We start from the raw sequence: 27,123 nt of genomic DNA on the forward strand, positions 1-27,123 counted from the left end.
TATTGTTCATTAGGAAAACCGGAGTTTAAGCTGCCCTTTGGTGTCAGCGTTCATTCCCTGATGGGGAAAAGGCCCCCTGGGGCCTGACACATCTTCTGGTCCAGAGAAGAGCAGAAAAGGCAGGTGAGATGACCTCTGTGTCACAGGTATCCTGCAGGGCCTGCTTAGTTCATATCTGAAAGAACAAAGGAATTAATGGCATCTTGCTTACCTACCTGCCACCTCACATGTATCACATTATGATTCCTTCTTGTCTCTTCCTCCTTTCTAGATTCCTCCAGGGCAGGGACTGTATCCATTTCATCTCTGAATTTTGACAACCAGCCCGAAGTCTGACACAGAAGGAGCCCCACAGACATTATAAATAAACGTTCATAAATTCTTACATAGCAGGATTGCAGATAAATACTAGGCTTCGGTAAGATGAAGGCTGGTGAGTTTCACACCCTACTAAACTGCAGCGCCATCAACTAGTTTCAATAAGTGGTTTTATTACTGGTTAGATTTTACAAATTCTGATATTCGAACAGACTTCCACCTTAAAATTCTAAAACAACAAAGCGACCGTTGGAGGGGGTTTGATTTTTTTCCTTTTTTTTTTTTTTTTTTCCTTTTTTCTTTTTTAGGACTATTCAAAGTAACAAACTTTTTTCTTTTTTTTTTTTTTTTTTTTTTTTTTTTTACCTTTTTGCTCTGGTCATAAATATACAGAGAGAAAAAGAGGGAGAGAAAAATGAACAAGTCATCCAAAGTATGGAGATAAAACAGTATTCCTAAGGCACGTGGCAGTCTTTGAAAATACAGAAGCTCTAGCCAACTTAAATTATCTGTTGTTTTTCCTCACTCAGTCCACAAAACTGTACAGTGACACAAATGTTGTGTGGCAGGTAGGTCTTCCAAGTAATTCCTCAGGCCCCGCCGCTGCGGTGGCCAGACCGTCGGGCAAATTATTTTCTTCCTCTGTCTCCAGGCGAGATCCTAAAATGTGGTTAGTTAGTTGCTCAAAGCCTCTATTTTTAAAATACACTTGGAATTCAACTAAAGATAATTTCTTTTTTAAAGAAATTGTGGGGTGGGGGTGGAGGGGGTCACGAGTCATTAGAAAAGGTTGGTAAGAGTCGTTTGTGAGGGGCTGTGGGGCTCGTGGCCCTCCAGGTTGCCAGGCACAGAAGTTAAGACGGACGTCACAGTTGGCAGGGCCGGGCTCGTCAAGTCTGTGAGGGTGGTGGGCGTGCTGGAGGGGCTCAGCGAGGCGTTGGAGAGCTCCGAGGCCGGCCCCGAGGGCGTCCCGGTCTGCAGCGCCGCCTCCGTGGACTTGTCCACGCCGGTGTTTTCCTGCCGTAAGAGGTTGCGCCTGAACTTGGCCCGGGCGTTCTGAAACCAGACCTGCGGGAGAGGGGAGGGCTGGTGAGGGACCGGCAGGCGGGCAGGCCGGGGCCCAGACGGGCTGGCGGGCAGTCCCTGCCGGGATCAGCTCAGAGATGCTAATGGATGGGGTGCAGAGGGGCGGGGGAAATCAAAAGGTCGGGCTGGCATTATTTTGTTGTTAATAAAATAAAAATTTCCTTTTTGCTAATTGGCTATTTATTCATGGGTCTCTCTTCCTGTTAGAAGGTTCCAGAGCTGAGTAATGCTGCAGTATCCTAGCCACATGCAGCACTGGGACCCTTCAAGGTGACCGTCCCCAAAGGGGCTAGTGTGGAGGTGAGAACACACAACAGGTTGGAGGACTTAGTGTGGAAAAAGAAAAGGACTGGTTACTTGTTGAAATGACATGTTGCATCTATATAGGGCCTAAACAAAATAGATTCTTAAAATTCACTTGACCTGTTCCCTTTTGTTTTTTAAGGTAGTGACTGGAAATCTTTAAACGTAGATGATAAATGTGGCTCATTTCTACTGGACGGCACTGTTCTGGGAGAGGCACACCTAGCAAATCTTGGCCATTTTCCACAAAGGTTGAGATTCGATTTTCCACCATCACCTTTAAGTGGGCAGTAGATCCCACTTACAAGATTTATTTATTTATGCATACAAGAACTGGGGTACAGGCCAGAGATGCAGGGGTTGAGAGGATTCACAAGAGACAAGAGTGGGGAACAGAACAGGCAAATTGACTGAAATACACTGCTGAGGGGAGCAGCGGGCGAGTCAGGAGAGGTCTGCTGGGCCTTGTAGGTAGCTCCCTGGCTGGGGATTGAACTCGTGCTGCAGTGGCTGCGGGTAGCTTCATAGGTTGCATCTCAACCCCTTGCGCCACGAAGGAGGCCCAGATCCCACCAGTTCTTGTCGGTACAGTTTGTAAAGTGCTTCATGGGCAGTGTGGGGAAAACTGTTCTTACTAGAGTAAGATCATGCAGAACTTGGTCAATAAAGAGTCATGAGGAAGAGGGGAAAGGCTGGAGAGCCCCGTGGCAGCCAAGGCCACTGGGTTTCAGGCCTCAGGAATGGCAGAGCAGAGTGGGGACTCCCGAGGCAGAGCCGAGGAGGTGTGGCCTGTGGATTTCCCCTCTTGACCTGTCCCAAAACAGTTCAAGAGGAAGGTGTGGCAGTGGCTGGGAAAGGTGACCAGGGAGAATCAGGGTTTCCTTTCATTTTCCCTTGGGTGTTGATGCCTGTAGACACCCACACCTTGCACAGGAGCTGGTGCACATGCATGAAGACACACCTAGAAACTCATCTGACAGCCCCCCCAACACGTATGCTGCTATTTAACTGCCCAATCATACAGATGTGGCTGTACCCAGGTGCCCCTGAGGTACTTTGGGGGAGGCCTAAGATATCCAACCCATTGTGGAGACTTGAGAGGGGCGGGGAAAGGAGGCAGGGTGGCGGGTGTCTGTCTCCCAAACTAAAAAGCCCAAAAGGCAGGCCCCTTCACTTCCCTTTGCGTGAGGAAAACGCCCTGCCAGAAGCCTTCCCATAAAACAAAAGGCCTTGTGGAAGTCTACAGATTCTGGGGTGTCCAGTTGTATGTTTCCAGATGTGCCTGCATCTGCCTATCTTCCCAGTGCCTCAGACAAGGATGGGGAGGGCCAACGCCTGGCCCCACCCTCCCCTGGGGACCACCCCAGCTACAGGGGCCTGTGGCCTCAAACCCGCCTTTTTGGTGGCCTGATACAATTTGGGCTCAATTAAAAACGCAGCCGCAAGAATCCGGAGTAAGGAAGGAGACAAGGACCCTGGGAAGTCAGGAAACAAAGCTCTCTCCCCACACGCTACATCTTCCAGGAAGAAAGCACATTCTCCCTGGCTTCCAGCCCAAGCCCAGCCCATCACCTCTTCTGGGGACTTGCAAAAACAGTACAGTGCTGCCCAGACCACCCTCAACGTGCTCTTCTTAGGGTAAGGGTGTCCTTCCCTGCCTGGTCTGCAGAATCTGCAGGGATGAGTCTCCATCCATCCAGCCCAGTGGGTGGCTGATGGGGAAAATGGGTAGGAAAAGGCCCCAGGGGCCCCCAGGGAGAAGAAGCAGCTCCTCAAAGTCTCATGGCAGGTGGGGGCTGAGCAGGGCTGGAGACTCAGTGCCACCCTTTGCCACTGTCCTGCCTGAGTACACGTCACCCCGTGAGCACCCGGTGTGCCCGACTCTCTAAGCGGTGGCTGGAGGGGGGAAGCCCCGGGGCGGGGGGACCGCTCGGCTCCTCTGCCAGGGCTCCAGGCCCTTGGGAAGGGCTGGAACCAGTTAGCTGCTGTTTGCTTTTTCTCTGGCGTTGCCCCTAACAGTGATTTGTAAACAATGACACCATCTTCCACAACTGCCTTTGCTGCTTTGCTGGGTCTGAGGCACTGGGAATCTGATGGACGGAAATCAAGAAAGCAACTGCAAGCCAGGCCACTGGGGGGGTTGTGGACCTCTGCTCTTCACCTTAAGCAGGGCTGCACTGGAATTCTCTCCCACACATTTCAAAAAGTTCCCTCCCAAGAGGTTGTTAACGGGTGGGGGCCCTGTGTAAGTCATCTTCATGCCCCTGGGGACATGGCACCGGGCCTGCCAAAGATTAAGAATCCGTAATATGTTGAATTAATAGTAGTTAGAGCAGGTAGTGTGTGGGGGCCTCTTACTACGTGCCAGACCTCACGCCACCCTCTAACACGCACAGTCACAGGTCATCTCCATGGTGAGCCAAGTGCCGGGAGGGGGCCTATTTTTATCCCCATTTTATAGAATTAAGAACCTGACAGACTCAGAGAGTGAAGTCACTCGCCCAGGTCATACACAGGCCAGACTGAGACTAGAATCCAGGAACCCAGGATTATCTGCCATAAAAAGTTCACACTCTCACTACCACATGATCCTGGTGAGGCAGCGAGTGAGAGGATGGATGGATGGGTAAATGGGTGCATGGGTGGCTGCGTGGGTAGGTAGGTGGATGGGTAAATAAACACATTAGCAACTGTGGTACAGTAGAAAGAACACTTCTACGAGCTTCCAACCCTGGTTCGGCTACCAACCAGCCAAGTAAGCCCTTACCTCTGGACCTGCCTCAGTTTCCCCACCTGTACAAGAGGGTTGGACCACACCACGAGATTTCTCTACCCTCTGGGGGCTCTGCCAGGCTGAAATTCTAGGGCAGCTGCAACAAGGAAGAAGACACTTGCTCTTCCTACCCATTTTGATAACTCACGGCCTTTTCTTTCATTTGTGGGGGGCGCCTTAGGCGGGTGCACCAGGGTTCCCCAGGAAGTCCAAGGTGAATGAGGAAACCCACACTGTGATATGCTGTGTCCTCAAGTACCAACTGGCCCTACAGGTTGGATTTGACTCACAGACCCTCTTCCCCAGATTTAATCATCAAGGAGACCAGGAGGGCCCATGGGAAACCCACTTTGCCCCTCCCCCAAGCCCCTCAAGGAAAATAGTCAAAAAAGGGGAAAAAAAGCTTCATGCGCAAAGATTTCCACTGTGGCATTAAAAAAAGTTCAATAAATGGTGTCTCCAAAGTGTCCAACCAGACGGGGCAAGTGGAAGGGAAGACAGCCACGCCGTGCTGCCCCAGGGAAGTGTGACAAACGTCATGTGAGGAAAAAATGAGTGGCCTCTGGGACTGCAACTTTGTAAAGAAAATAATATTCACTCATAAGCACCAGGCATTGTCTCAGCCAAGTTCAAAGCATTGTACACCTCCGATTTCATATTGGTGCCTTCCGAGGTAGACACTGATTTCCCTGCCAGGTGCAGAGATGGAGGCACAGGGCCCAGCCCTTGCTCTAACCCTAAACTGCACATCTGGATCACTGCTTTCCTGTGTTCTTATTCAAGCCATTTTTGCCCAGTTCTTCTATTCATAGGGTAGTTCTATTATTTTATAAATTAAAAAAAAAAGTTTTCTGTAAAGAAGCAAAACTAATAAGCATCAGACGGGACATCACGAACCCTTAGTTCCAGCTCCAGAACTGCAGCTACTTTGCTGTGGGGCCTTGGGCAAGTCACTCCACCTCTCTGGGCTGCAATTTCTGCTAAAAAGAAAGGTTCATGCCAAGTCATCTATGATGCTCCATCCTGCTTAGACTGCCCATGACTAGCTGGGCTACCACCCACCCCCCTCACAGGCCTGTGAAAATGACAGAACAATGCTCATTCTCCCCAGGTGACAGGTGGGGAAACAGACACTGTAAGCACTGAAGAGAATGGCCCTTTAAACCTTACCTCCCCTGGGAAACCATCCCTGACTCCCTCTTTGTGTTATGCGCTCTCATTGCACCCCTGGGTTTTTCCTTCCTAGCATTTCTTCCATTTTATTTCTGTCAAGTTTTAAGTAAGGGTTCTGCAGCCAAGTTCTGGGAAATATCAGATTAGACACAGTTGAGTCTCCAAGATTTCTCGATGCTGGTATTAATGCTAATATGTTCTGCTCTCTAAGAGAAAGACATGGCTAATCTTTAGCATTTCCCAAACTCCTTTGCTCCTGAATTGTTGAAAAGATGTTTATAATGAGACATTTCAAACACACGGAAAAACAGAAATTAATGTAATTACCATTATTTATACAACGCCTTGTTGTATGTCTGTCTCCCCTTTTGGAGTCTGTGATCTGGTGGGGGCTGGTCACTGGCTCATCTCTGAAACCTTAGTGTCATGTGTCCCACCAAGCACATGGCAGAGGGTCGTCTGATGAATTAGCCAATGAACAGAGGAAGCTAGAGTTCTGGGCTCCTGAGTTCTCTTGCAGATTGGTGACACTAATTAGTCACCTGAAGAATCTTTTTAAATTGTTGGTGGTCAAAATATATTTTCTTTCTAAGTCTCACCAGGAATGCTATGGAGGCCCTCACCCATCCAAATCAATCAGCTCACTACTTCCCTCTCCAAGCACAGGGCACCTCAATATTCTGCCTTCCCAGGAAGAGATGACTCAGAGGAGACCTATGTGCTGAGGAACAGTCCCCACGTACTTGCAATGTCTCAACAGATCTCTGTCCAAGGGCTCATGCTGGCCACATTGCCCATTAGTGGAAAGTGAGCATTATAAAGTCTTGCTATTGAGGGTGACAAATTTGAGCACTGTATGTGCCTAGGATTTTTCAGCAGAATTCCTGCTTTCCTGTCAGGACTGGCATCAATGACCACTCCTTCACCTCTCTCCTGTATTTTCTGCTGCATTCTGTCCCGAGACCCAAGGGCTGAGGGTCACAACCACTGTGCTGGGCTAAACCAGAAAGAACTTTGCAATCAGACCCATCTGGCTGGCATCACTTTCTAGCTGGGAAGCCTCAGGGCAAAGGTCCCAGCCTCTCTATGCCTCTGTGTCCTCATTTGCACAATAAAGATAATTTTTAAATTATCACCTACTCTGCGCAAAAGAGGTTGGTCAACTGAGCCCCACTATGTCAATTTGTGTGAGAGACGAATGTGCACTCATCTCTAAAATATATTTTATAAATTACTCTTATGGTCATTGTATCCCAGTACCTAGCGAAGTGCTGTGATCATCCCCATTTTGCAGTTGAGACCACTGTAGCTCAGAGAGGTTATGTCACTTTCTCAGGATCAGTCAGCAAGAAAGTGGAAGAGCTGAGTCTGGACCTCACATCAAAATGACGCCAAATTCCACAGGGATGTTGCATCCCAGGGCTACCGTGTTGTTGTGCTCGTAACTCTCAGACTCAGTAAAAGCCTAGAACCCTCCCTACACGCATAAACGCACTCTATAGCTTCTACCTGAACCTGCCCCTACAGGGTTGACAGGACCACAGTCTGCAGTGGGCACCCCAGGCCTAGTGCCATTAAGCTGGTGCAGACAAGTGATGAGTAACTATTTTACCAGCACGCACCACGCTGGAGGTTTCCCATTCATTGTCTCAATCCTTAGGAATTCTCAAGGTCAAAACTATTATCATCCCTGTTTCACAGATAAACTGGGCTCAGAGAGGAAACATTAAAGAGCCCAAATAGGGCCTCCCTGGTGGTGCAAGGGATTAAGACGCAACCGATGAAGCTGTCCGCAGCCACTGCTGCACAAGTTCCATCCCTGGCCAGCCAGGGAACTACCCACATGGCGCAGCAGACCTCTCCTGACTCGCCCGCTGCTCCCCTCAGCAGTGTACTTCGGTCCATCTGCCTGTTCTGTTCCCCGCTCTGTCTCTGGTGAATCCTTCCATTCCCCCACACCTCTGGCCTGTACCCCAGCTCTTGTATGCATATATAAATAAATCTTCAAAAAAATAAAGAGCCCAAATAACACTGCCGCTGAGGCACAGAGGATTTCAATCAGTCTGTTACCTTCCAAAACCACACCACCAGCTGCCTGGCCCAAGCTGCTTCCACCCCAACTTTCCCAGCTGGTCCCTCAGCAGCTTGGGAGAGAACCGACCCTGCCAATGCCTGGCTCCGGGGCCCTGGGGCTCCTGGACCCACTTCATCTCACTACTGTTTAAGTTTCGCATCTGTAAAATGGGCAGGAAAATGTTAGGGTATATGAGTGGGAACGATAATGCTTTGCAGACTGCTGCATAATCATGAGTGGCCATGCTACTAGGGAACAGTAAGGATTTGTGCGGTAGAGCTGGAGGTGTGGGAGGAGGGAGAACAGGGGTCCTGAAGGCCCAGGGCTATGGCCATTCCCTCCGACCCAACAATATACAGGCCTAAATAACAGAGACAGCACTGGGCTGGCATAGGGGAGAAAGAGCAGTGTGCTTTCATCACCTGGGCCTGGACTAGGAGCCAGCTCTGCTGCTCACTAGCAGAGAGTGCCAAGTGGAAACCATTTGGACTCAGTTTTCTCATCCGTGCAGTGGGCGAGGAGAGAGCATCAGTTCGGACAAGAAGGACTCAGCCAGAAAATGCTTCTCAGGCCTTTCCAAGTGCCTAACGCACAGACACCCAAACAGTCATTGGTTGGAGACACACTGTAACAGCCAGTGTGTTACCCCTTGCCTGGCCCCCAATCCTGGCTTTCCTGAGTCCCCAGGGTAGCCAGGGACATGCAGGGTGAGCAGCCTGGCCAGGATTCTAGGGGAGGAGGGGACAGGGCAAGCATTCTCTGAGGGCCCTCAGGCAAACCTATAGGGTAGGGAATCCCTCCCTGGACTCCCAGACACCCTCCACCCACACACATACTGATCACACTCTGGGGAAGCTGACTGTGGGTCTGTCTCCACACCTAACAGGTGCATTTCTTCAGGGCCAGGCCTGTGGTGCATTCACCTCCATGTCCTCAGGAACTGGTGCCAATAGACATTTGCTCAGAGGAGAGATAACGGTGCTGGACATCAAGCAACCGAGGCCAGCGGGGCCCGGCTCCTGCCTCAGACTCAGACTCCACAATGGGCACTTCCTCCTGGTTTCATTTAATCTGGCTGGTTGGAAGAGCTCTGTGCCCATATTCCAAATGACAAAATTATGGCTCAGAGAATGTAACTAATTTACTCAAGACACTGCCAGTGCACAACAGAAACAAATCCACGTCCTGCTCAGTCCAGCTCTTCCTAACCCCAAGTCCCCACACACCATAGGGGCATGGTGCGGGAGGAGACAAAGTAGCCAGAAACAAGCCTGCTGGCCCTGAAGGCTCAGCCCAAATGTACCCGGGGGTGAGGGACTGAGGGGCCACCAAGGAGGAAAAGTCCCAGGGAAACAGATGAGGGTAGCCCGAGACCCCAAGCCCAGGCTGTGGGATAGGTAAAAGGGACTCCAACGGGCAGGGCGGGCATGTGGGGAGTGAAGGGGGCGGGCTCAGAGCCCAGCTTCAGTGCCCAATCGGCCAGCTCTCACACACACCCTCCCACCCTGCCAGGTTACTTCACTGGACCTGAGAGACTAGGATGCCTTGTATCCCTCAGTGATACACAGGGGTGCAAGCCGCAGGGCCAAGTTTCCTGGGTGGACTTCGGGGTCCCCAGGGGACTTGCCGACTTGCACCCGAGTCCCATCCTGCCACTGCTTCCATCCAGAAAGTGGTTTTTGTTTCCTGATTAGCTGACAGGAAAACTTCAGGCTGCCAGGCAGCCCTCCCTGTCCACCACTTCGCCCTCACCCCCTCGGGGTTGCCCTCAATCCCTGAAGACCTGGGGGTTGGACTGGAACCCAGCACCTGCCAGTCCTGTCCCGAGACTACCAACAGTCCCTTCATCTCTGTTTTCTAAGCCAAAACCACACATTTCGTCCCTATAATCATACTTTCTGAGGTACAAACTGCAAACTTGCTACACAGGGAGATATTCTCCTGCCTTATCTTGGCACAGATGGGGAAATTGAAGTCCAGCAACCAGAATTATCATTCTTGCCAGTTATTATTAGTTAATTAAGCTAGTTAATATTATTGGCTACCATCCACTGTGGACACTTACAGCATCTCAGTCGCCTGCAGTCTAGATCATTTATTATGTCCATTTTACATGTGAGGAAAGCGAAGCTCACATGAGTTAAGTGACTTGCCCAGGACCATGAAATGAGGAAGAGAAGAAGCTGAAGATTAAGAACTCGCAAGGGGGTACCGGGAGTTTGGGTTATTCAGGAGTCTCAGATTCCCCAAACTAGGGCTAACATCCATCTTGGAGGTGATAGCGAGCCCTTTGGGAATGTGTTGGGAGCTCCAAGTCTTCTCCAACAAGTAGGACTCTGCTTAGTTTCAAAGACACCCATCTACTTTCTCCAGTACCCCGGAGCAGCCCTGAGCAAGATCCTGGGCTATCCGGGGACTCTGCTACAATCCCTTCCTCCTCCTGTCCCCCACCACACCTCGCTGCTGGGACAGCCTGGGAGACTACAAAAAGGAAGAAGAAAAATCTAGGGAGAGACAGAAAGAAACTGGAGCTAGGGGCCTCCCTGGTGGCACAACAGGTTAAGCCAGCACTATGAAGCGATCCGCAGCCCCTGCAGCACGAGTTCCACCCCCAGCCGGCCAGGCAGCAACCCACATGGCTCAGCAGACCTCTCCTGTCTCGCCCGCTGCTCCCCTCAGCAGTGTGTTTCAGTCAATCTGCCTGTTCTGCTCCCCACTCTGTCTCTAGTTAATCCTTTTACCCCTTGCATCTCTGGCCTGTACCCCAGCTCTCGTATGCATAAATAAATAAAACTTAAAAAAAAAAAAAAAAGAAACTGGAGCTAGAAAGAGGTTAAAGCAGTTGCCTTGGATGGGCGTCCTGGGCTAAGGGGCCAAGGTAGGGGTGGTGGACTCTGAATTTATCTAAAATACATAACCCTTTTGCAACAGGAACCTATTTGCCTGTCACTGGAGGAATAAATAGCAACTGAGAATCGTTTACAAAAAAGAGACAGTGTGGAGACAGGGACGGAAGGAAATACACAGAACAAAAATCGAGGAGCAAGAGTCGTGATGACATCAAGTTGGGGAAAAACTGAAACACAGATACAGATGAGATGGGGAAAGAGAACAGAGAAAAACAAATAAAAAAGGGAGACACAGGGCAGAAGGTGGTTCCAAGGCCCTCGGTGGCCGTGGGGTTCCACCCCAAGCCCGGGGAAGCCGCCAACGCCCCCACCCTGAGCCTGGCCCCGGCTGACCTGGAGGACCCGCTTGGTGAGGCCCGTCTTTTGCGCAAGCTGCTTCAAGTCCTTGGCGTCGGGGTTGTGGTTAATGGCAAAGTAAGACTTCATGGTCCGAAGCTGGTGGTGCTTGAAGGAGGTGCGCATGCGCTTGGTCTTCTGGCTGCTCGGGTAGGGCTGGTCGCGGTCCAGGTGCTCCGCGTCGTTCTCGTTGCAGCTCAGCGCTGGGGAGGGGACCAGAGGCGGCAGGTGAACCTCCCAACCCACCCACCCACCGCCCAGGCTGCCAGTCCACGCCCACCGCCCCCGGCCCTAAATGTTTCCAGCCTGGGGACCACACTGCCTGCTGCGCCCTTAACTAGGACGGAGATATTATCCCCATTTTGTGGATTTATAGGGGAATCTGAAACTCCAGGGACAACCCGCCCAGGGCCCCTCCATTAGAAAATGCTGGATTCAAATCCAGCCGGAGGGTAATACAAAAAGTATTCTAAGCCATCGTGTTACAACAACAACAATAATAACAGCTACAACTTGTTGGTGGCTTTTTCAACTCTAGATGATGTGCTAAAGGAGTTTACATGCACGTTTGCATTGAATCCTCCAAACAACCTGCGAGCCAGGCTTTATTCTTTACAGATGTTGAAATGGAGACTCCGAAAGGGAAGTCTCTCCACTGCAGACGCAGCTGGGGGACCTCCAAGTCCACGCTCTTCCTGTTTCCCCCAGTCTCCCTGAGGAGGGGGGCTGTTCCCATGTCTCCCCACCCCCCAGGGTCTGAGGCAGGCACCTAGAAGTCGCTGTCGGCATCTCTGGACTCACTTTCACTTCACCCCCAACAGTTCCCACACCCCAGAGTACCGCATAGCCCCTGACACGGCACTGGGCTGACAGAAAAATCGTACTTTTACAGTTGAATCCTCACCACTGCCCTGTGCGGCAGTTGTTTCTCAGCTTTACCAATGGGACCAGCGAGGAAGTTACGTGACAGAACTCTAACTGGAAAGGGAAGGGAGCTGGAGGAAGAAATTAATACGTTTTAGACACCAAGGCTGCGCCTCTGATTTACAGACATCGCAGGACCGGCCCTATGCTGCAAGGGGTGACTCCTGCCATTCACCCCACTTTAGATGAGGAACCCAATGGAAGAGAAATGAAGTCAGGTACACCCAGCCCAACACTGGCAACCACTGAGCCTACATTCAACACTGAAGCCCTCTGCGCTCCTTCCACTCCACCACAAAGGCAGGCACAAATGAAGCGCGACTCTCTATGGGGACACCATTTCCATTCAGAAGGGGCCCAGCTGGGACCTGGCTGCCAAAGCCCGGGGAGGCACTGGGGTGAGGGGGCAGGGGCAGAAACCTGGGGCCTCGGAATGTTGCTTGGCAACCTGGGGTCTAATGGGGGGAGGATGCAGGACCCCTCTCCTAGATCCCCCCATCACATCCCCAGCCAGCCCATACAGCAGGTCTGACTTGGGGAAAAGCCTCGTGGGAGATGAATTCAGTCCCCCTAAAGTGGGCAACTGGGAATATATTTGCTGTTCCATCACATGCCCATAATAGAGCTGCCAGAGTTAGCAAATAAAAATCCAGGTTGTCTGGTTACATTTGAATTGCAGATAAATAATGAATAATTATTTAGTATGTCTCTAGCATTGCACAGGACATATCTCAACTAAAAATGTGTTTGTCGTTTGCCTAAAAGTTCAAATTTGCATGGCATGCACTATACAAAAAAAGTGTTGTTTATTTAAAACGCCAAAACTTCAGGGGATACGCTGACCCAAACGTATTATTTGTTAAACAACATTTTACCAGTAATTCAACATAACTGGGCATTCTGCATTTTATCTGACAATGACATTAGACGTACTCCTGTTCTGGGGTGACCTACTCACCCCCCGCCCAGGTGGGGAGTAGCCCCTTAGACAAAGAAATTACAAGACATGGGTCTTGTTCCTATGAGTTGCCCCCAAACAACTGCACATCCTTAGGACACCGTCCCGAATGCACCCAAGTCCCCCACAAGGACTGCACTCCCACCAAGAGTGCCCAGAGTAAAGAATGGGTCTGGCAATTTACAGGGGATCAGAGAATTACTCCAAACGTGATCTGTGGAAACTGCCCTGCCCTGGGCTCTGGGGAGGGACCCTTTTCTTGCCCCCAGTCCCCAGCTCCTTGGGGGTGGGGCAGGCCTCCCCACAGGGGATCGCTGGGCCCATCCCTCAGCCCAGCCCCCACCTGGGCCTTGCTGCTGTTAATGAGCTCCGTGGGGACCCCAGCGCCCCAAACACCCAAGGGATGTGCCCTGAGTGAGGTCTAGATGAGGGGAGGTGGTTCGGGGAGGAAAACAGAAAGGGCAGAGAAAGGAAAGAAAGAGACGGGGTGGAAAGGCGAGGGCTGGAGAGCGCGGAAAGAAGGGGGGTTGGGGGAGAAGATGGACAGAGCCAGGAAAAATAAAGACAGGAGAGACAGTGGGGAAGCAGCGGAGGTGGGAGGACGGGAGACGGCTACAAAGACGGCAGGACACCGGGAGACACGCAGAGAGCGCCGGAGGGGGAAGCCTAGGAGGGCCTGGGACGGTGCGTGCTGCGGGGCTGGCACAGGGACCTGAATCCCAGGTCTCCGGGAGACCCAGTCCCAGCCCCGGGCCTGCTCCAAAGCCTGACCAGTGCGAGGGGTGGAGAACAGGAAAGGGTCCGAGGCAGGAGGACCTGGGCACAATTACTGGGGGGTTGCTGGGAGGGCAAGAGGAGTTCTACCTCCGCCTCGGTTGGCTGGTGCCCCAGGCCCCCTCGCTCCCGCCCCCGACACCCCCGGGGCCAGGTCGAGATTCCCCAGGATCGGATCCGGGGAGGAGCGAGGGGCTGAGGGGCGGGGGAGGACCGCGCTTTCTCTCTCCTTTTTTTTTTTTTTTTCCTCTCAATTAGGCCGATTCAATGGAGCTAAAGAGCTCGTAAAATCATGAATAATTTACTCGTGATCTGTTATTAACCCATCGGGTTTCGAGCTCTTGTCGCTGGGACTGAACCTGTAATCAAATCTGACTTCGCCTCATTTTACTAAAGACGAGATTGTAGGTTCAATTGTCTAAATAATGGATTGGAATCAAATCAGTAATTACGCCGCCAGGCACACACACACAAAAAGCTGGGGCTGGGGGAGGCTGGCGTCCGGCAGTCCGCGCGGGACTCGGCGGGCCGGGGTGCACCAACCCGGCGCCAACTTCGTGCTGGGGCCCCTCGAGGGCTCGGGCCGCCCCGCCAGCCTGCGCCCCTGGCCCAAGGCAGCCCCTCTCAGGGCTGGGGGTGAGGGGGAGGTTTCAGTTCCGCCTCCCGCACAAGGCGACGCCTGCCCAAGGGACACCTGGAGAAGGGCCTTGCGGGCTCCCAGCCCCAAAAGGACTTGGGGACCCTGTGGCCCCAGGCTCCGCCTGCCCTTCTCTAAGCCACCAAAGGTCCAGGGCACCGGACGGCGCCCCTGCTGCGCTGCCTGGGCTCACTGCCCTTTAACAGGGTGCTGGTCCTCCACCAAACTGTCCCCCAGAGCCTTGAGTTTTTCAGGAGGTCACTGTGGCAGGACCCCTGGTGTGGGCCAGCCACACCAACAAGTTCGTGTCCTCACTGTCGCAAACATGCGAGGACAAGCCCGTACACCGCCCCCCCCAATGGCTCCTTCTGTACCCCCACCCCCACGGCCCACACTGCGGTGATTTCTCTTCTGCCCATGCCGGGAGGGGCAGACGAGGACAGAAGTCCTACGGGGCAGGCCTGGCTGGGCCCAGAGCGGGTGAGGGAGCTGCCCCCTTCTCCCAACCTCTTCCAGGGAGCGCGGGGCAACGAGCAGCACAACCACCTTGTGCTGGGTGCCCAGTTTCCAAGAGTCCTGGAAGCCCCAGCCAAGACCAGAGAGGTGCTCCGCTCCAGGGGAGAGAGACAAGAAGGGAGAGAAAAGGAGAGAGAGAGAGAGAGAGAGAGAGAGAGAGAGAGAGAGAGAGACAGAGAGAGAGAGAGAGAGACTGACAGAAAGGGAAAGAGACATGGGGACCAAGAGCCAAGAGCGCAGGAAGGGATAAAAGAAAAGAGAGAGGGGACAAAGTGGGGAATGTCTTGAAGAGGCGCCAGCTCCCCTGAAACTCAGCCTCCAGCTACATCCCTGTTCCCTGGCGGTCCCCCCAGGGAAGGTAGGGGAGCAGCAAAAAGCACAAATAAATCTCTGTACCTTGTACCTTTCAGTTCTAAACCGGGGTGCAAACCCGCTGCTGGGGGAAGACATAATCCCACTCCCTCCCCGCCCTGCGGCTGAGGCCGCCAGCTGCTTCCTACGGAGGCCCACCCCACTTGATAAATAGGCGAGGCTTTGTTTGGGGGGACCTGGCCTGGATTTGGTTTAGTCAATTTTCAGGGTGATGGATGAGGGATGGAAATTTCAGAGAGCGGCATCTCTGGTACAGCCTTCAACAAATCTTAAATCCCACTTCGCCATTTTCCAGACGGGGGGCCGAGCGTCCCCCGCAGCTCTGCACAGGGAGACACACGCCCGCGATCCTCCAACAAGCAACTTCGTTGGAGCGAACAAGGGACCCTCGCGGGCTCGCATCTTCCTCCCCAGCCAGCTCAGATTTTTAAAGATCCAAATAACCCTGACTTCTTTCCCATGGCCGCCCTCGCCGCACAGCCCTGGGTTTGTTTTTGTTTTGTTTTGTTACCACTTGTTCGTTGGACTAAAGGGAAAAGGAGGGAAAAAAAAAAAAAAACCACGAAATGCCCTAATCTGATTCTGTCGCAAACGAAAGAAAGAAAATCATTGCAAATAAACTATCTCTTTCGGAAGCCCCGGGAGTCATAAACCTCTCCCGGCCGTGCAGACTTCGGGCAGATGTTGAAGGTTCAATGTGCGGGCCTCAGAAAATCCACAGCTGTCCTGAGCCGGGAGGGGCGGCGCGGGAGGGGGCAGAGCCTCTCCCAGAACGGCCTGGGGTTCAAAGACGCAGGAAATGCGAAACGAGCCCTCCACCCTGCCCCGGGACAGGCCGGGCCTGCTGCGGTCTCATCCCCGGGCGGGCACAGGTTTCCGAGGGTCGCGGCTCCCGTCCAAACGCCCCGCTGGCGCCCGGAACTGGGAGGAAGGAGTCGGGGGAAAACCGAGACCTGGCGGAGCAGGGGGGTCAGGCCTGGCACCGGACTGCCCTGACTCCAAAGGCTCCTGGGCCCACGTTTTCCCGAGCCTGCAGCCCTGAGGACATTTTAATGACCCGGCTGCGCGCCAGGCCAAGCTCCGCGCCCCTGGCCACCGCCAGTTCTTTCTCTTGGGACCCTTGCCACCCTGCCCCGCTCACCCACCCACCCACCGGCTTCCCCGCCCTCGGCTGCACCACCCCAGCGACTGTTCGGCGTCAGCTCCTCTCTGCTTTAGCTCCTTGCACTTTGGATTCAGCAAAGTGGGAGAAAGGCACAAACCAAAACGCCGCGTCTAAACATTTTCTCTGTGATGAGGCCCGGCTCAGACAGCGACACACAAACGCACCACGTCCTCCCGCTTTCCAGCCAGGGGCGCGTGGGCCAGAACTGGGGGGGGGGGCTCCTGTCCCTCCTGCCAGCTCTCCGGGTGCTGAGGGCCTAGGGCAGCTAAGGGCGAGCATCCAGAGAGCAGACATTTGTGCGCTGAGATCTGCCCGGGCCAGAGGCCCAAGGAGCCCCAGACATTTCCAACAGCACCAGACTTTTCGCCCAACCCTACCTGGGGAAGGAGGGGGCGCTCGCCGCGCCGAGCACTCACCAGCGTTGTAGGCCGCCAGATCCGCCCCCGGGCCCGGGCTCTTGCGCTTTCTCGGCCGCCCCTTCTGCACGGTGCCCACTCCATTGTAGTAGGGAAGACCCAGCGGGTTGGCCCCGGCAGCTCCCAGCCCCGCGCTCTTGGCCGCAGCGGCTGCTGCTGCCGCCGCAGCCACGTCGGCGTGGTTGAAGTGCGCGGGGTATTCGCCCTGCAGCAGCGCCTCGAAGTGCAAGCGGCAGTAGACCAGGCTGTCCTTCATGCCGAAGTGGTCACCCGTGGTCAGCATCTTGTTACACGTGGTGCACGTGAAGCAGTTGAGGTGATAGACCAAGTCCCGAGCACGCATCACCATCTCCGAGGCCGAGATGCCTAGGTGGCAGCGGGCGCAGCGCTGCACAGAGAACCGCCTGTAGGGACCACCGAGGGAGGGACTGTGGGGACACACGGTTGGGTACCCCCCATACCCCTCCTCTGGGTGCTGCCCCTGGGGGGATCTCCTCTTAAGGTGGGGAAGGGGGTTTCTTCACTTAGAGGACAGAGGAAGTGGGAACTAGACTTGACCCAGGTATGGACCCACCTTGAAACAGTTTCCCCTAATTATTTTCATGCCTACAAAGGCGCCTCCTTTACCCAGAGCCTGCACATGCCCTAGGAAGCCTTTGCCTAGAAGTGGGAGAAAACTCCTCACTTGCCCCTTCCACACACTTTGCTGCTGCCCCACAGCCAAGTCAGCTCACGGGCATGCTACTGCCCCTGGTGAGGCGGAAGAACCACAGAGGAGAGAGAAAGGAGAGGGCACACAAACAGACCCTAACCCTAAGCCCAGAAGGAAGAGACAAGCTTCCCCGGACCTGCTGGCGATCCGGGCTCTTTACTCCTGGCCAACTCCCATGCTCTCCTCCACCAGGACCCAGAGAAACCCCAAGCCCATCCCCGGAGCTGCTCTCCCTCCAACTTTGTTCCACACTAACCCATTCTGCCCGGGTTTGGGGTTGCCTTCTGGCTGACCCCAGAAACTTCAAAGGGAAGGGGGTGCCAGAACCCCCAACCCAAGTGTATTTACAGTCTAAGCTCAGAAAAGGGCTGCTTCTACTTTTCACCGGGTCCTGCCCTTCACAGATCTTTCCAAGAGTCCCCCACGTTGCTGTTTTAAAAGGCTGCGCCCAATTCATGCTGGTTTGAAGAAGGGGGGGATCTAGGGAGGGAATCCTCCCTTGACACTGGAGGATAACAATTACAGGCAAGATTTCTCCAAGATGGGGGGGTGCAGAGGTGGGGAGCTACCTGTAATAGTCTTCCTTGCAGTAGATGCTTCCATCCTTGCTGAAACAGGTGAGCTCCGACTCCAGGTTGAGCTTGCACTCGCAGCACTTGAGGCAGCGCATGTGCCACTGCTTGTCCACCGCCAGCAGGTAGTAGCGGTCAGAGATCTTTCCCCCGCAGCCAGCGCACAGCGCAGCCCGGTCACTGCTGATGGACGGCATAGTCTGTGGAGGGAGGGAGGTGGGAGATGGCAGCACCGGCGTCAGCCTGCAGTCCCACCGCTGCAGGGAAACAGGCACCCGCAGCTCCCTCCAGCCTTCGGGCTAGACCTCAACGCTGAGGGGGCCTCCAGGCTGTGCAGCGGCTTCCTCCACCCCCAAAGGCCCACATTCAGGAAGCTCGGAACCCTGGTGGCCCACGCAGAGCAAAGCGGCCACCGGCCCAGGCCAGGCTGCTGGCCTAGACAGATCTCCCTTCTTATTTCCCCCTCCAGTGCCCTCCACCCTCTTCCAGGAAGGCTGGGGTTGTGTTGGGGGACTGGGGCGGCGGGTAAACTCCAGTGAAGCCTCCGAAAGCTCCTCCCAAACTATTTCTTAAGGGAGTCAAGAGGAGAGGCAGGAAAAAAGGTGAGAAGACCATGAAAAGTCGCCCTTCCTGCAGACTGGGAGACCTGGCAGAGTCCCTGGCCCCCGCTCCAGAGATAGCTGGGTTCTTGAGCCAAAGGTTTAACCCCGGGCAGGTCTGGCAACCTCTTCCCCGGCCTGCCCTTCTGCCACCCGGCGGGGGCCTCTTAGGTCCTGGAGCAAGTGAGTGGGGTGAAGAGGCACCCTCAAAGTCTCAGAGTGCCCACAGGCCGGTTCCAAACCCTCCCCTAACCAAACTGACAGGCTGAGTGGGTTTAAGCCCAGAGGAAGAGCTGGGAAGCCAGAGGCACCCAGGCTGCAGCTCCTGTTTTCCAAGTGGAGGAGCTTCCCCGGCGTTGCCAACCTCCCCTGGCTTCTAAAGGTCACTTCTGGGCCCAGCTCGGGCAACTTCTCTGCCCCGGGGTGGGGAGATCTGAGGCACGAAAGTGGCTATTCGGGGCTAGGCCCCATGACCCAGGTGTGGAGTCCAAACTGTCTGTCTCCCGAGAGCCAGGCCGCAGCCTGAACTCCGAGTCCCGGTCTGGCCACGGTGGGCTGGCCAGGAGGCCAGGGACGCAGTCAGACGAAAGTGCTGGCCCTGAACACTTGCACCCCTGAACCTGCGCTAGGGAGGGAACCCCGGAGCGGCCGGGCGGGCCGGCTGGAGCCCGAGCGCCCTGGGTGGGTCTGCCCTTCCCCGCGCCGCCGGCGCCGCCAGCCGCAGAGCCGAGGGGAGAGCGCGCGGCTGCAGACCCGAGGGCCCCGCGAAGTGAGAAGGGAGCCCTCTCGGGCCACGGGCGCGCCTTCGCTCCCACTTCGGGAGAAAAGCTCTCTTCCACGCTCCGGGGCTGAAATTTCGCTTCCAACCTCGCTTCCCTCCTGCGCCCCAGCAGCCGGGTTTCCCCGCAGCCGGGAACGGCGGACCTTGCATCCTGCCCGCGGATCCCCGGCGCTCAGTCCCGCACTGCACGAAGGACGCTCCCCAAAGCGCCCCCAAACTTCGGAGAGCAGAGGCGCAGAGCGGCCCGGCCCTGCCCCAGCCTGCGACTCGACCCCGCAGCCGCGCGCCTACCGTCTCCGTGTCGCCGCGGTCGATGGCGGAGCTGATGGCGGGAGCCTCGCTCTTGGCCCTGCGGTCCATCTCGTCGATGACCCCATGCACCTCGGGGCCCGACAGACTGTGGAACAGCATCGCGGCGGGACCGGCGGGGCCGGGGGCGCGGCTCCTCCGCGGCAGGGCTGGCCCCCGCTCAGCTGCCCGGCGCTCCCGGCGCTAACGGACCCGGTGCATCGCCACCGCGGCCCCGGCCCCGCCCGAGCTCGGCTGCGCCCCCAGGCCGGGCTCCGGGCCCCGGGCGCCCGCGGGCCAGGACGCCTCCCGCCGAGGCGCGGGGGCAGCTACATCGCGGGGCGCCTGGGCGGCGGCGCCAAAGCCAGGGTCACGAGGGCACCGGGCGGGGGCTGGGGGCTGGGGGCGGGAGGCGAGGGCAGAGGTCGGCGCCCGCCGAGGGCGCTTTCACGCCGCGGGCATCGCTCGCCGGGCTCCGGCGCCCCGGGCGCAAACGCACCCGCGCAAACTCCGCCCGGGGCTGCGACGGCTGCGGTCGGGGCTCACCCCGGGGCGGCGCGGCGCCCGCGGCGGCCCGGCGGTCTGGACCCGTGCCCTGCCCGGGGTGCGCCCCCAGGCCAGGACGCCCCGCGCGGGCGCCGGGTCGGCGCTGGAGTCGGGGTGCGCCGAAGCCCGCGAGCCGAGCCGAGCCACCGGGAGGATTGACGAGGAGGAGGAGGAGGAAGAGCCGCGGGAGGAGGAGGGGCGGGGAGGCGGGCGGGCGGGGAGGAGACGGAGGAGGAGCAGGCGAGAGGAGGAGCCGCCGGCCGCGGGCCCCGCCGCGCGCAACGCTCTCCCGGAGCGCGCCGAGCCCAGCCCGGCTCTGCAGTCCGCGCCAGCCCAGCGTCCGCGCCTTTTCTACGGCCGCGCCTGACATCACGTCCTGCCGCCCCGCCATTGGCCGCCGCGCCGGCCCGGGCCGCGCGTGCTGCGGGAGGCGGGAGGCGGGAGGGCCGGCGGGGGGAGCGCGCGGCGCCGGCGGAGCCGGTGGGCGAGGCCGAGGGAGGGCGCGGGGCGGGGGGAGCGCGGGGCTCGGAGTTTTTAAGCTCCCGACAGTTTCCTGCGATTTCCTCGGGAAGGAAAATGCAGCCCCCGCTCCCCGCCGCCCCCCTGCCTGGAAGGCGCAGCCCGAGGATGCTCGGAGAGCGCGGACGCCCCTCGCTCCGGCGGGGAGCCGCAGCCGCAGGCACCGGCGGGGGAGGCCGGGAAGCGAAGCCCGGGGCAGAGCTGCGGAGCCCGCCGCCGGCCCGCGGCGCGCCCTCCGGGCTGCGGGCAGCTCTGAAGACCCGACGAAGCCGAAGCGGCCGGAGCGGGCTGGAGCGCTGACTCCCAGGAGAGGGTCAGAGAGCATCTTGCTTGCAACGAGCGAGCTGGGGCCCAAGGTGCGGCCCAGCGCGTGCCTGACTCCTCCTCCCGGGTTTCTCCCCGGCCTGGAAGAGGGAGTGTGAGCCTGGCTGTAGGGACTAGAAACGGCACGGTTTCCAATCCCAGTTTTACCATGTGCATGCAGTGTAACCTTAGACATGTGCCTTAACTTCCCCTAGCCTCTTCATGATCTCTTAAGAGGGACAAAGACGGCCCCTCCGCGAGGAGATGATGAAGGAAAGCGATCAGGGCCGTAAGATGCCTGCAACAAAGTAGGCACCAAACAAATTCTTTCATCACTCTCTTCCCTCTCCAGCAACTCCTACTACAAACTTTCCTACTGCAGATACATTCGCTATCACCGGGTTCTTAAAGACCCCCGGGCCATGCTCGGCCTCGCTGGGTGCATCACTACAGACCCAGCAGGGGACGCCAATCCATCCTGCCACCTGGCTGCACCAACTCTCCAAGGACCAACAACCTATAGCCTGTGGGGTGACTCCCAATGATCACCCCAGCTCCCAGACTTCAGGCTCAACCCAGAGTGTCTTCAGATGTGTGGTGACCGTGGGACTGAGGAAATAAAAAATGATGGTAGAGAAAAACCAAAGGAGCGAATCAGAGACCCATCTCCTGAGCCTGCTTTGGAAGTGGGTCCATTTGAAGCGATGAGCTGGCCAGAATCTCTGCAGTTTCTCTTGCAAGGCACAGAGTTGAGGCCGTGCAAAGTCTTGCATTCCACATGTGGTACAGAACTTCCAGGTGTAGTGCCCAAGCGCATACACTTGTGTTCATGTGTGAAAACACATACTGCATCTCTGTTAGCAAATCACCACTAGTACAAAAGCAGAGCTTCATTTGCACTGGTGTGCACAGGTTTGCACGTGCATATGAGGTCTAAGGGTGCAGTGCCAGGCGAAAAGAGGCATCTGTAAAGCAGAAAGCAATTGCACGCTCAGTTTTACCTAAGTCCCTGTGTATGTTTCTACCAGGCCCTGATTTGTGTATTTGCAAAAACTCTTGAAGTTCCAAGCATGTGTACATGCTGCTCAGGCACAGATGCCCCAAAGGGAGGGAAGGACCATAAACCCAAAGACGCGCCTGCGCGTGTGTTCACACAGACGTGTGCTCCGGCGCCTGCACACTGTCCGCGCCCAGGCACGCGGACGCCCACACGAACACAGCGTGTTTTACTGATGCATGTGGGTCTCTTTCTTTCAGAGAAAGTAGGGGAATGAAAATCTAATCTGGGAGTCACCGGGGTTCATCTGGAGGTCGCCCAAGGGGTAGGAAAAAATTGTAACAACGCGGGCGCGTTTGCCTTTGGTGCAGTTCCGCGCCCATGCTGGGTGGATGGAAAACGTCTTCGACAACTCGAGGGGCTGTCCCAGGAGCCTGGGGGTGGGGAGCCACTCTGTAAGTCTTGCCGCGGGCACCCGAGAAACGTGGAAACAGCACCCCGCGGCTCTTCACTCCCCCCACCCACGTAGGAGCGCGATTTCGTCGCCACCTCTCTGACCAGCAGCCACAGCCGCCGCTGCCCGACCCCCAATTCCCTGGCAGTCCGGATTCCCACCGGGCGCGCCGCCGGTTCACCCCTCGGCGTCGGGCGGGGAGCGCCCGACTCTGCACGCGGCTCCAACGCGTCTCCCGCGGCAAGGCGGGCACTGGGTACCGCGCGGGGGTTCAGAGGCCGGTAACTTTGCGGGGGGGGGTGATGGGGGGGCGCCACACAAGCGCCGAGCCCGGTCCGCGGGGACTAAACAAGGAGAGGAACAGGCTGTAAACACACACCCCGGCACGTGAGTGACACACACACAGTGGGAGAGCCGCCGCCGAGGCGCAGGCTGGAGGTGGGGGGCGCAGCACCCGCAGGTAGAAGCCACGCTCCGAGGCGCCGGCACCCGCGGCCCCTCCCCCAGCCGGGAAAAGACTCCCTAAGTCCCTTAAACCTGCTTCTTGCGGGAGGTGACAGGTGAACGGAATTCAGGTCTGGCCACTCGCGCCGCTGCCTACCTCCCCACCATCTGCTTCCTCGCAGGCGCGCAGACCCCGCGCATAATGAGGCAGCAGCCTCCAGCCGGCCACCGTGACTAACTCAGAACAAAAGCGCTCCCTCCACGCCTCCTCCAACAAAGGGGCCACCAGTCCCGGCGCTCCCCCAAGGCTGCGGGGCTCCCGGCTGCCGGCTGCGGAGCTGCCGCGCGCAAACTTCCCGGAGACGCCCGGGCTGCAGGCGCCACCGGGTCGGGGCCGCGCCGCGAGGACGCACGAGCCGCCCGGAGAAAGTGAGGCCGGGCCGGGCCGGGCTGGGGGGGCGGGAGGGAGCCCCCGAGCCGCGGAAGGAGGGTGATTGATCAGCGCGGCGTTCCCCGCGCTCCGGCCCGTTATTAGAGGCGGCCAAAGCAGGGCCGCGCAATAACCTCGGAATCGCCAACTAATTGACGCTGCAGGCAACTACTTCATTGTGCGCGCTGGTTTTATGTCTTCATAGCCGGTGATTGACAAGGTGTAATTAGTCATCTCACTCGGTGATAAACATGGGCACCCTCCTCCCGCGGCATCAGGCCGTGTGTACCAGCAGAGGAAGCGATAGTTGACGCTGATATACCATTAAATCAAAATGAAGACGTTCAGAAGTGTGTGTTTGCTGTGACGCTCTGATGGTTTATTTCTCAAATACGGCACCAACAGATTTACTTGATTTGCAAGTTAACTACAACATTAACTGGTTTTATTTATTTTGCCTCTTCTTTCCTCTTCCTAGGCAGGGATGTTGCTCTTGGAGAATGTGAAGACAGTTTGCTTCTTGACAAGCGAGCGAGCCGGCGCCCAGATTTTTGCAGCGTCTCCGAGTCTCCCCCGAGGGAAAGGCAGGCAGAGAAAACGCCGGTTTGGGGAGCACCGGGGAAGGATTCCGCGCAAGGGGAGATGCCCTCCTTGGCCCCAGAGGATCCTGTCGGGGGTCCCCCTTTGGGCACTGCCAATCTTGAAACTCTGAGGATGGGGTCGAGGGTTGGGGTGGGTGTGGGGAGAGCCTCTTGGATAATAACTGCTAAGAAGAGGCCAAAACCACGTTTCTTCTCTGTCTTCAAGCGAAAAGGACCGTGTTCTTAAAGCTGTTGGCTGCAGACACAGGGCCAGTTGCCTGCCTCCTTCCCTGGGAAAAGTGTAATAATGTTTCCTGTTCTTTGGATTGCACCATTCAGCAAATTACACTCCTTGCTCACCAAAGTGGGTTTTGCTTAGGGAAGTGTGTGTGTGTGTGTGTGTGTGTGTGTGTGTCTGCGCTAGCGCACATGTGTGTCCCTCTACAGAGAGGCTGCTGCTATAGGCGCTGGTTACTCATTCCAAAAACCAAGAGGTTGAAATTTTACAAAGGGAGGGCGCAGCGCTGGTTGGGCAGGCTCCCTGGGATGGTTGTGGTCTGTCTGGACCCTGTTTAGAGAATAGGGGGTGGTGGGGGGACTGATCCGAGTCATGAACATCTGAAAGTCCATTTCCAGGGTATCACAAATGTCCCCAGGAGCCCCCCAGTGGAGTCTGCTTCTTTGCACTCCTCCCACTTCTCTCTAACCTCTGTCTCTTGTTTGTGCAACAGCAAATGACGGGTGAGTCCTTGCCTCTGTGCAGGAATGTGGGACATCTCCAATAAAATGATGGGGTGAGGCTGAGTCACAGGATAGCAGAAAATGGGCACCCCCTTTCCCCAGGCCTCCGAGCCTTGTTCAGCAAAAGAAGGAGTGATTTATACTGATGTGAGAGGTGCCCATCAGCAGCAAATCAGCTCAGGCATGGCTACCTCTTTAGGAGATCAGCTCATTGCCTTGGTCACACTTACAGAAAAATCTGCAGGTCCTCACCATTGACAATAAAAAATCAGTAGGGCCTTAGTTGTGAGGAAGAACCCCACCTCTGTGGATAGATAAGCCACTTGGCCCATCTTAGGCAGAGAGGCACCCAATTCCTCCTCCTCTTCTCCCTGCAGCAATCTGAACAATTCCGAAACCCGCCTCCCAGGGCGTCAGCTGAGCAGGTTGGGGAACTAACCAGGGCTCTCTCTCTAGGGCCCTGTTAAATGCACTGAACTTAAAATGAAACACGAAGTGTGAATTTCAGGTTTGAACATGATGCATCAGGAAATGTGGAGGTTGGCAGCCCTTTTCCTACCTCCTGCCTTTCGGTAGCAGGTATTAATATTGTATTAAATGTTATGAGAAAGTAAGGGCTGTGGAGAGAAATGTGCTCAGATGCAATTTTGTCAAGGTTTTTATCTGTGATTATGATTCCAGATGTAGAAACTCCCGGAGGAGGGAAATGAGGGGCTGCTGGCGTGTGACATGTGTTTTAAGGTGTTTGGCAGTGTTTCTCAAAGTGGTGACAAAACGTTCAATTTTATTACAGGGAATCGGTAAAAGAAATACGAACACTGGGTCAGAGATTGTTCACTTAGGCAAAAAGATTTACCATTATTGATTAGGGTGGGGAAAGTTTGTGTCTGGGTCCTTCTTAAATCACATTGTCAACCATGCAAATCTGTCAGATGAGATTGTTCTTAAAGAACAATTGTAACAAAATACACAATAGCTCATTGCATTTCCCCACCTTGTAATTTCCATGGAAAGATGTAAATTGCCTCGGGAGCAAAAAAAAAAAAAAAAAAAAAAAAAAAACCAAGAGAAAAATCAACCAACAAATGTAAATATTGCAACAAGATGTCAATCCCTCCTCCTTCCCCTCTATAACTCCAGCCACTCCTTGAGGGTAATTTCTTTTTAATCTAACCCAGAATAATAATAGTCCAAAAAGGATCATTTTGCTAATCTGGCTGCTTTTTTTTTTTTTTTGGTTGAGGCATAAATAACAGCAATAAATTTCCTCACACAGGGAACCACATTTTGATGAAAGGGGAATCGGAAGGATTTTGTTTGAAGAAAGCGAGGATGGGGGAGAAAGCAGCTCAACTCTTGACCAGTTGACTTTTGTGTCTGCATGCTCCTCAGACTGGAAAAAATTTCCTACCACCATCTTTCTTCATTCAAAGGCATCTCTGCCATCGTTCTGTGACCGCAGGACACCCCTAAACTCTATTTCTAGGCAAAGGTTTCCTCATAAACCTTTTATGAGCTGTGCATACACTAATCGATGCCTGTGCCCAGCCAGCTCAGACTTAACTAAGGCGGGCTTGATAAACACTTCCACAGAACAAAAAGAGGGGTTTTGGACTAAAGATCTGGACTTGACTCCTCCCTTGGCCCCCAGTCAGGGGAGGAGGGTTTCTACAATATCGCTGAAGGCATAACTTTTACAGACAACCCCATCTGTATCAAAGTCAGCATGTCTCTCAGCCCAGTTCACCAGGCCCACACAAATGCAGCCCCAGTTTTTCCTTAATCCAAGCTAAAGAGTGTTGATTTTATCTTCCCAGCCACTGGCACCATTTTCCCATCACAAAACACCTTAGGCTCCCAGCACATACTGCTCCTTCCTTGGAAGGAAGAAGGTTCCTTTCTTATGAAGTGATCAGCGTCTGGTACATTTCAAGAGGAACAGTGAGGTTGCAAGGGAATGTGGCCACCAACTCTTACCCCTGAGATTTCATTAGGAGCCTTCCCCTGGCCCAACCCTCCACTGGTCCCATTAGCAAATCTCTACTGCTATTTGGGAAACTGGAATTGTCCCTTTAGGTGAGGAATGATTCATTTTCCATATAAGCATTAGGTGAAGCCCAGTCCCTTAGCTAACCCCCCCATTTTTATTCATCCATTAATTAAAACAACTAATGTCCCATTGATTATCTTTGCATGAATGAAAATCATTATAGGTCCTTGCAGGTATATGGGAAATTCTGTTTGCATAAGTATTCACACTTTGATTTCCTATAGACTCATTTTCTCGGGCATAAAGAAATTTACAAAAAACAAAACAAAAGCAAAATCTCTTGGCACTTTGCAAGAAACCTTGAAGACTAGTAGTAATGAGCTTGTGCCCATCTCTTGCGAGAGAAATAGTCAGATGGCTCGCGTTAGAGCT

General features: G+C 55.1%; 1 protein-coding gene across 1 annotated transcript; it reads right to left on the reverse strand.

The window, feature by feature from the left end:
- Positions 1–300: 300 nt before the first annotated feature.
- LHX2 (LIM homeobox 2) lies at positions 301–20,556 on the reverse strand. Its single transcript, XM_037493075.1, has 5 exons — positions 19,690–20,556; positions 18,016–18,218; positions 16,735–17,138; positions 10,970–11,175; positions 301–1,386 (listed from the first exon to the last, which is right to left on the reverse strand). The coding sequence occupies exons 1-5, from the start codon at positions 19,807–19,809 to the stop codon at positions 1,099–1,101; spliced, it is 1,221 nt and encodes a 406-aa protein (XP_037348972.1). The 5' UTR covers positions 19,810–20,556; the 3' UTR covers positions 301–1,098.
- Positions 20,557–27,123: the final 6,567 nt, after the last annotated feature.

The sequence above is a fragment of the Talpa occidentalis genome, unplaced genomic scaffold (genome assembly GCF_014898055.3).
Source record: "Talpa occidentalis isolate TD23 unplaced genomic scaffold, MPIMG_talOcc4v2.1 talOcc4.7, whole genome shotgun sequence".
In the NCBI taxonomy this organism is placed as follows: Eukaryota; Metazoa; Chordata; class Mammalia; order Eulipotyphla; family Talpidae; genus Talpa; species Talpa occidentalis.

Coding starts and splice junctions, on each gene's coding strand:
- LHX2 (XM_037493075.1), bottom strand. CDS start 19,809: ATGCTGTTCCACAGTCTGTCGGGCCCCGAGGTGCATGGGGTCATCGAC. Junction 17,139..18,015: donor TGCAAGGAAGACTATTACAG/GTAGCTCCCCAC, acceptor TGGTCCCTACAG/GCGGTTCTCTGTGCAGCGCT. Junction 1,387..10,969: donor TCACCAAGCGGGTCCTCCAG/GTCAGCCGGGGC, acceptor CCTCTCCCGCAG/GTCTGGTTTCAGAACGCCCG.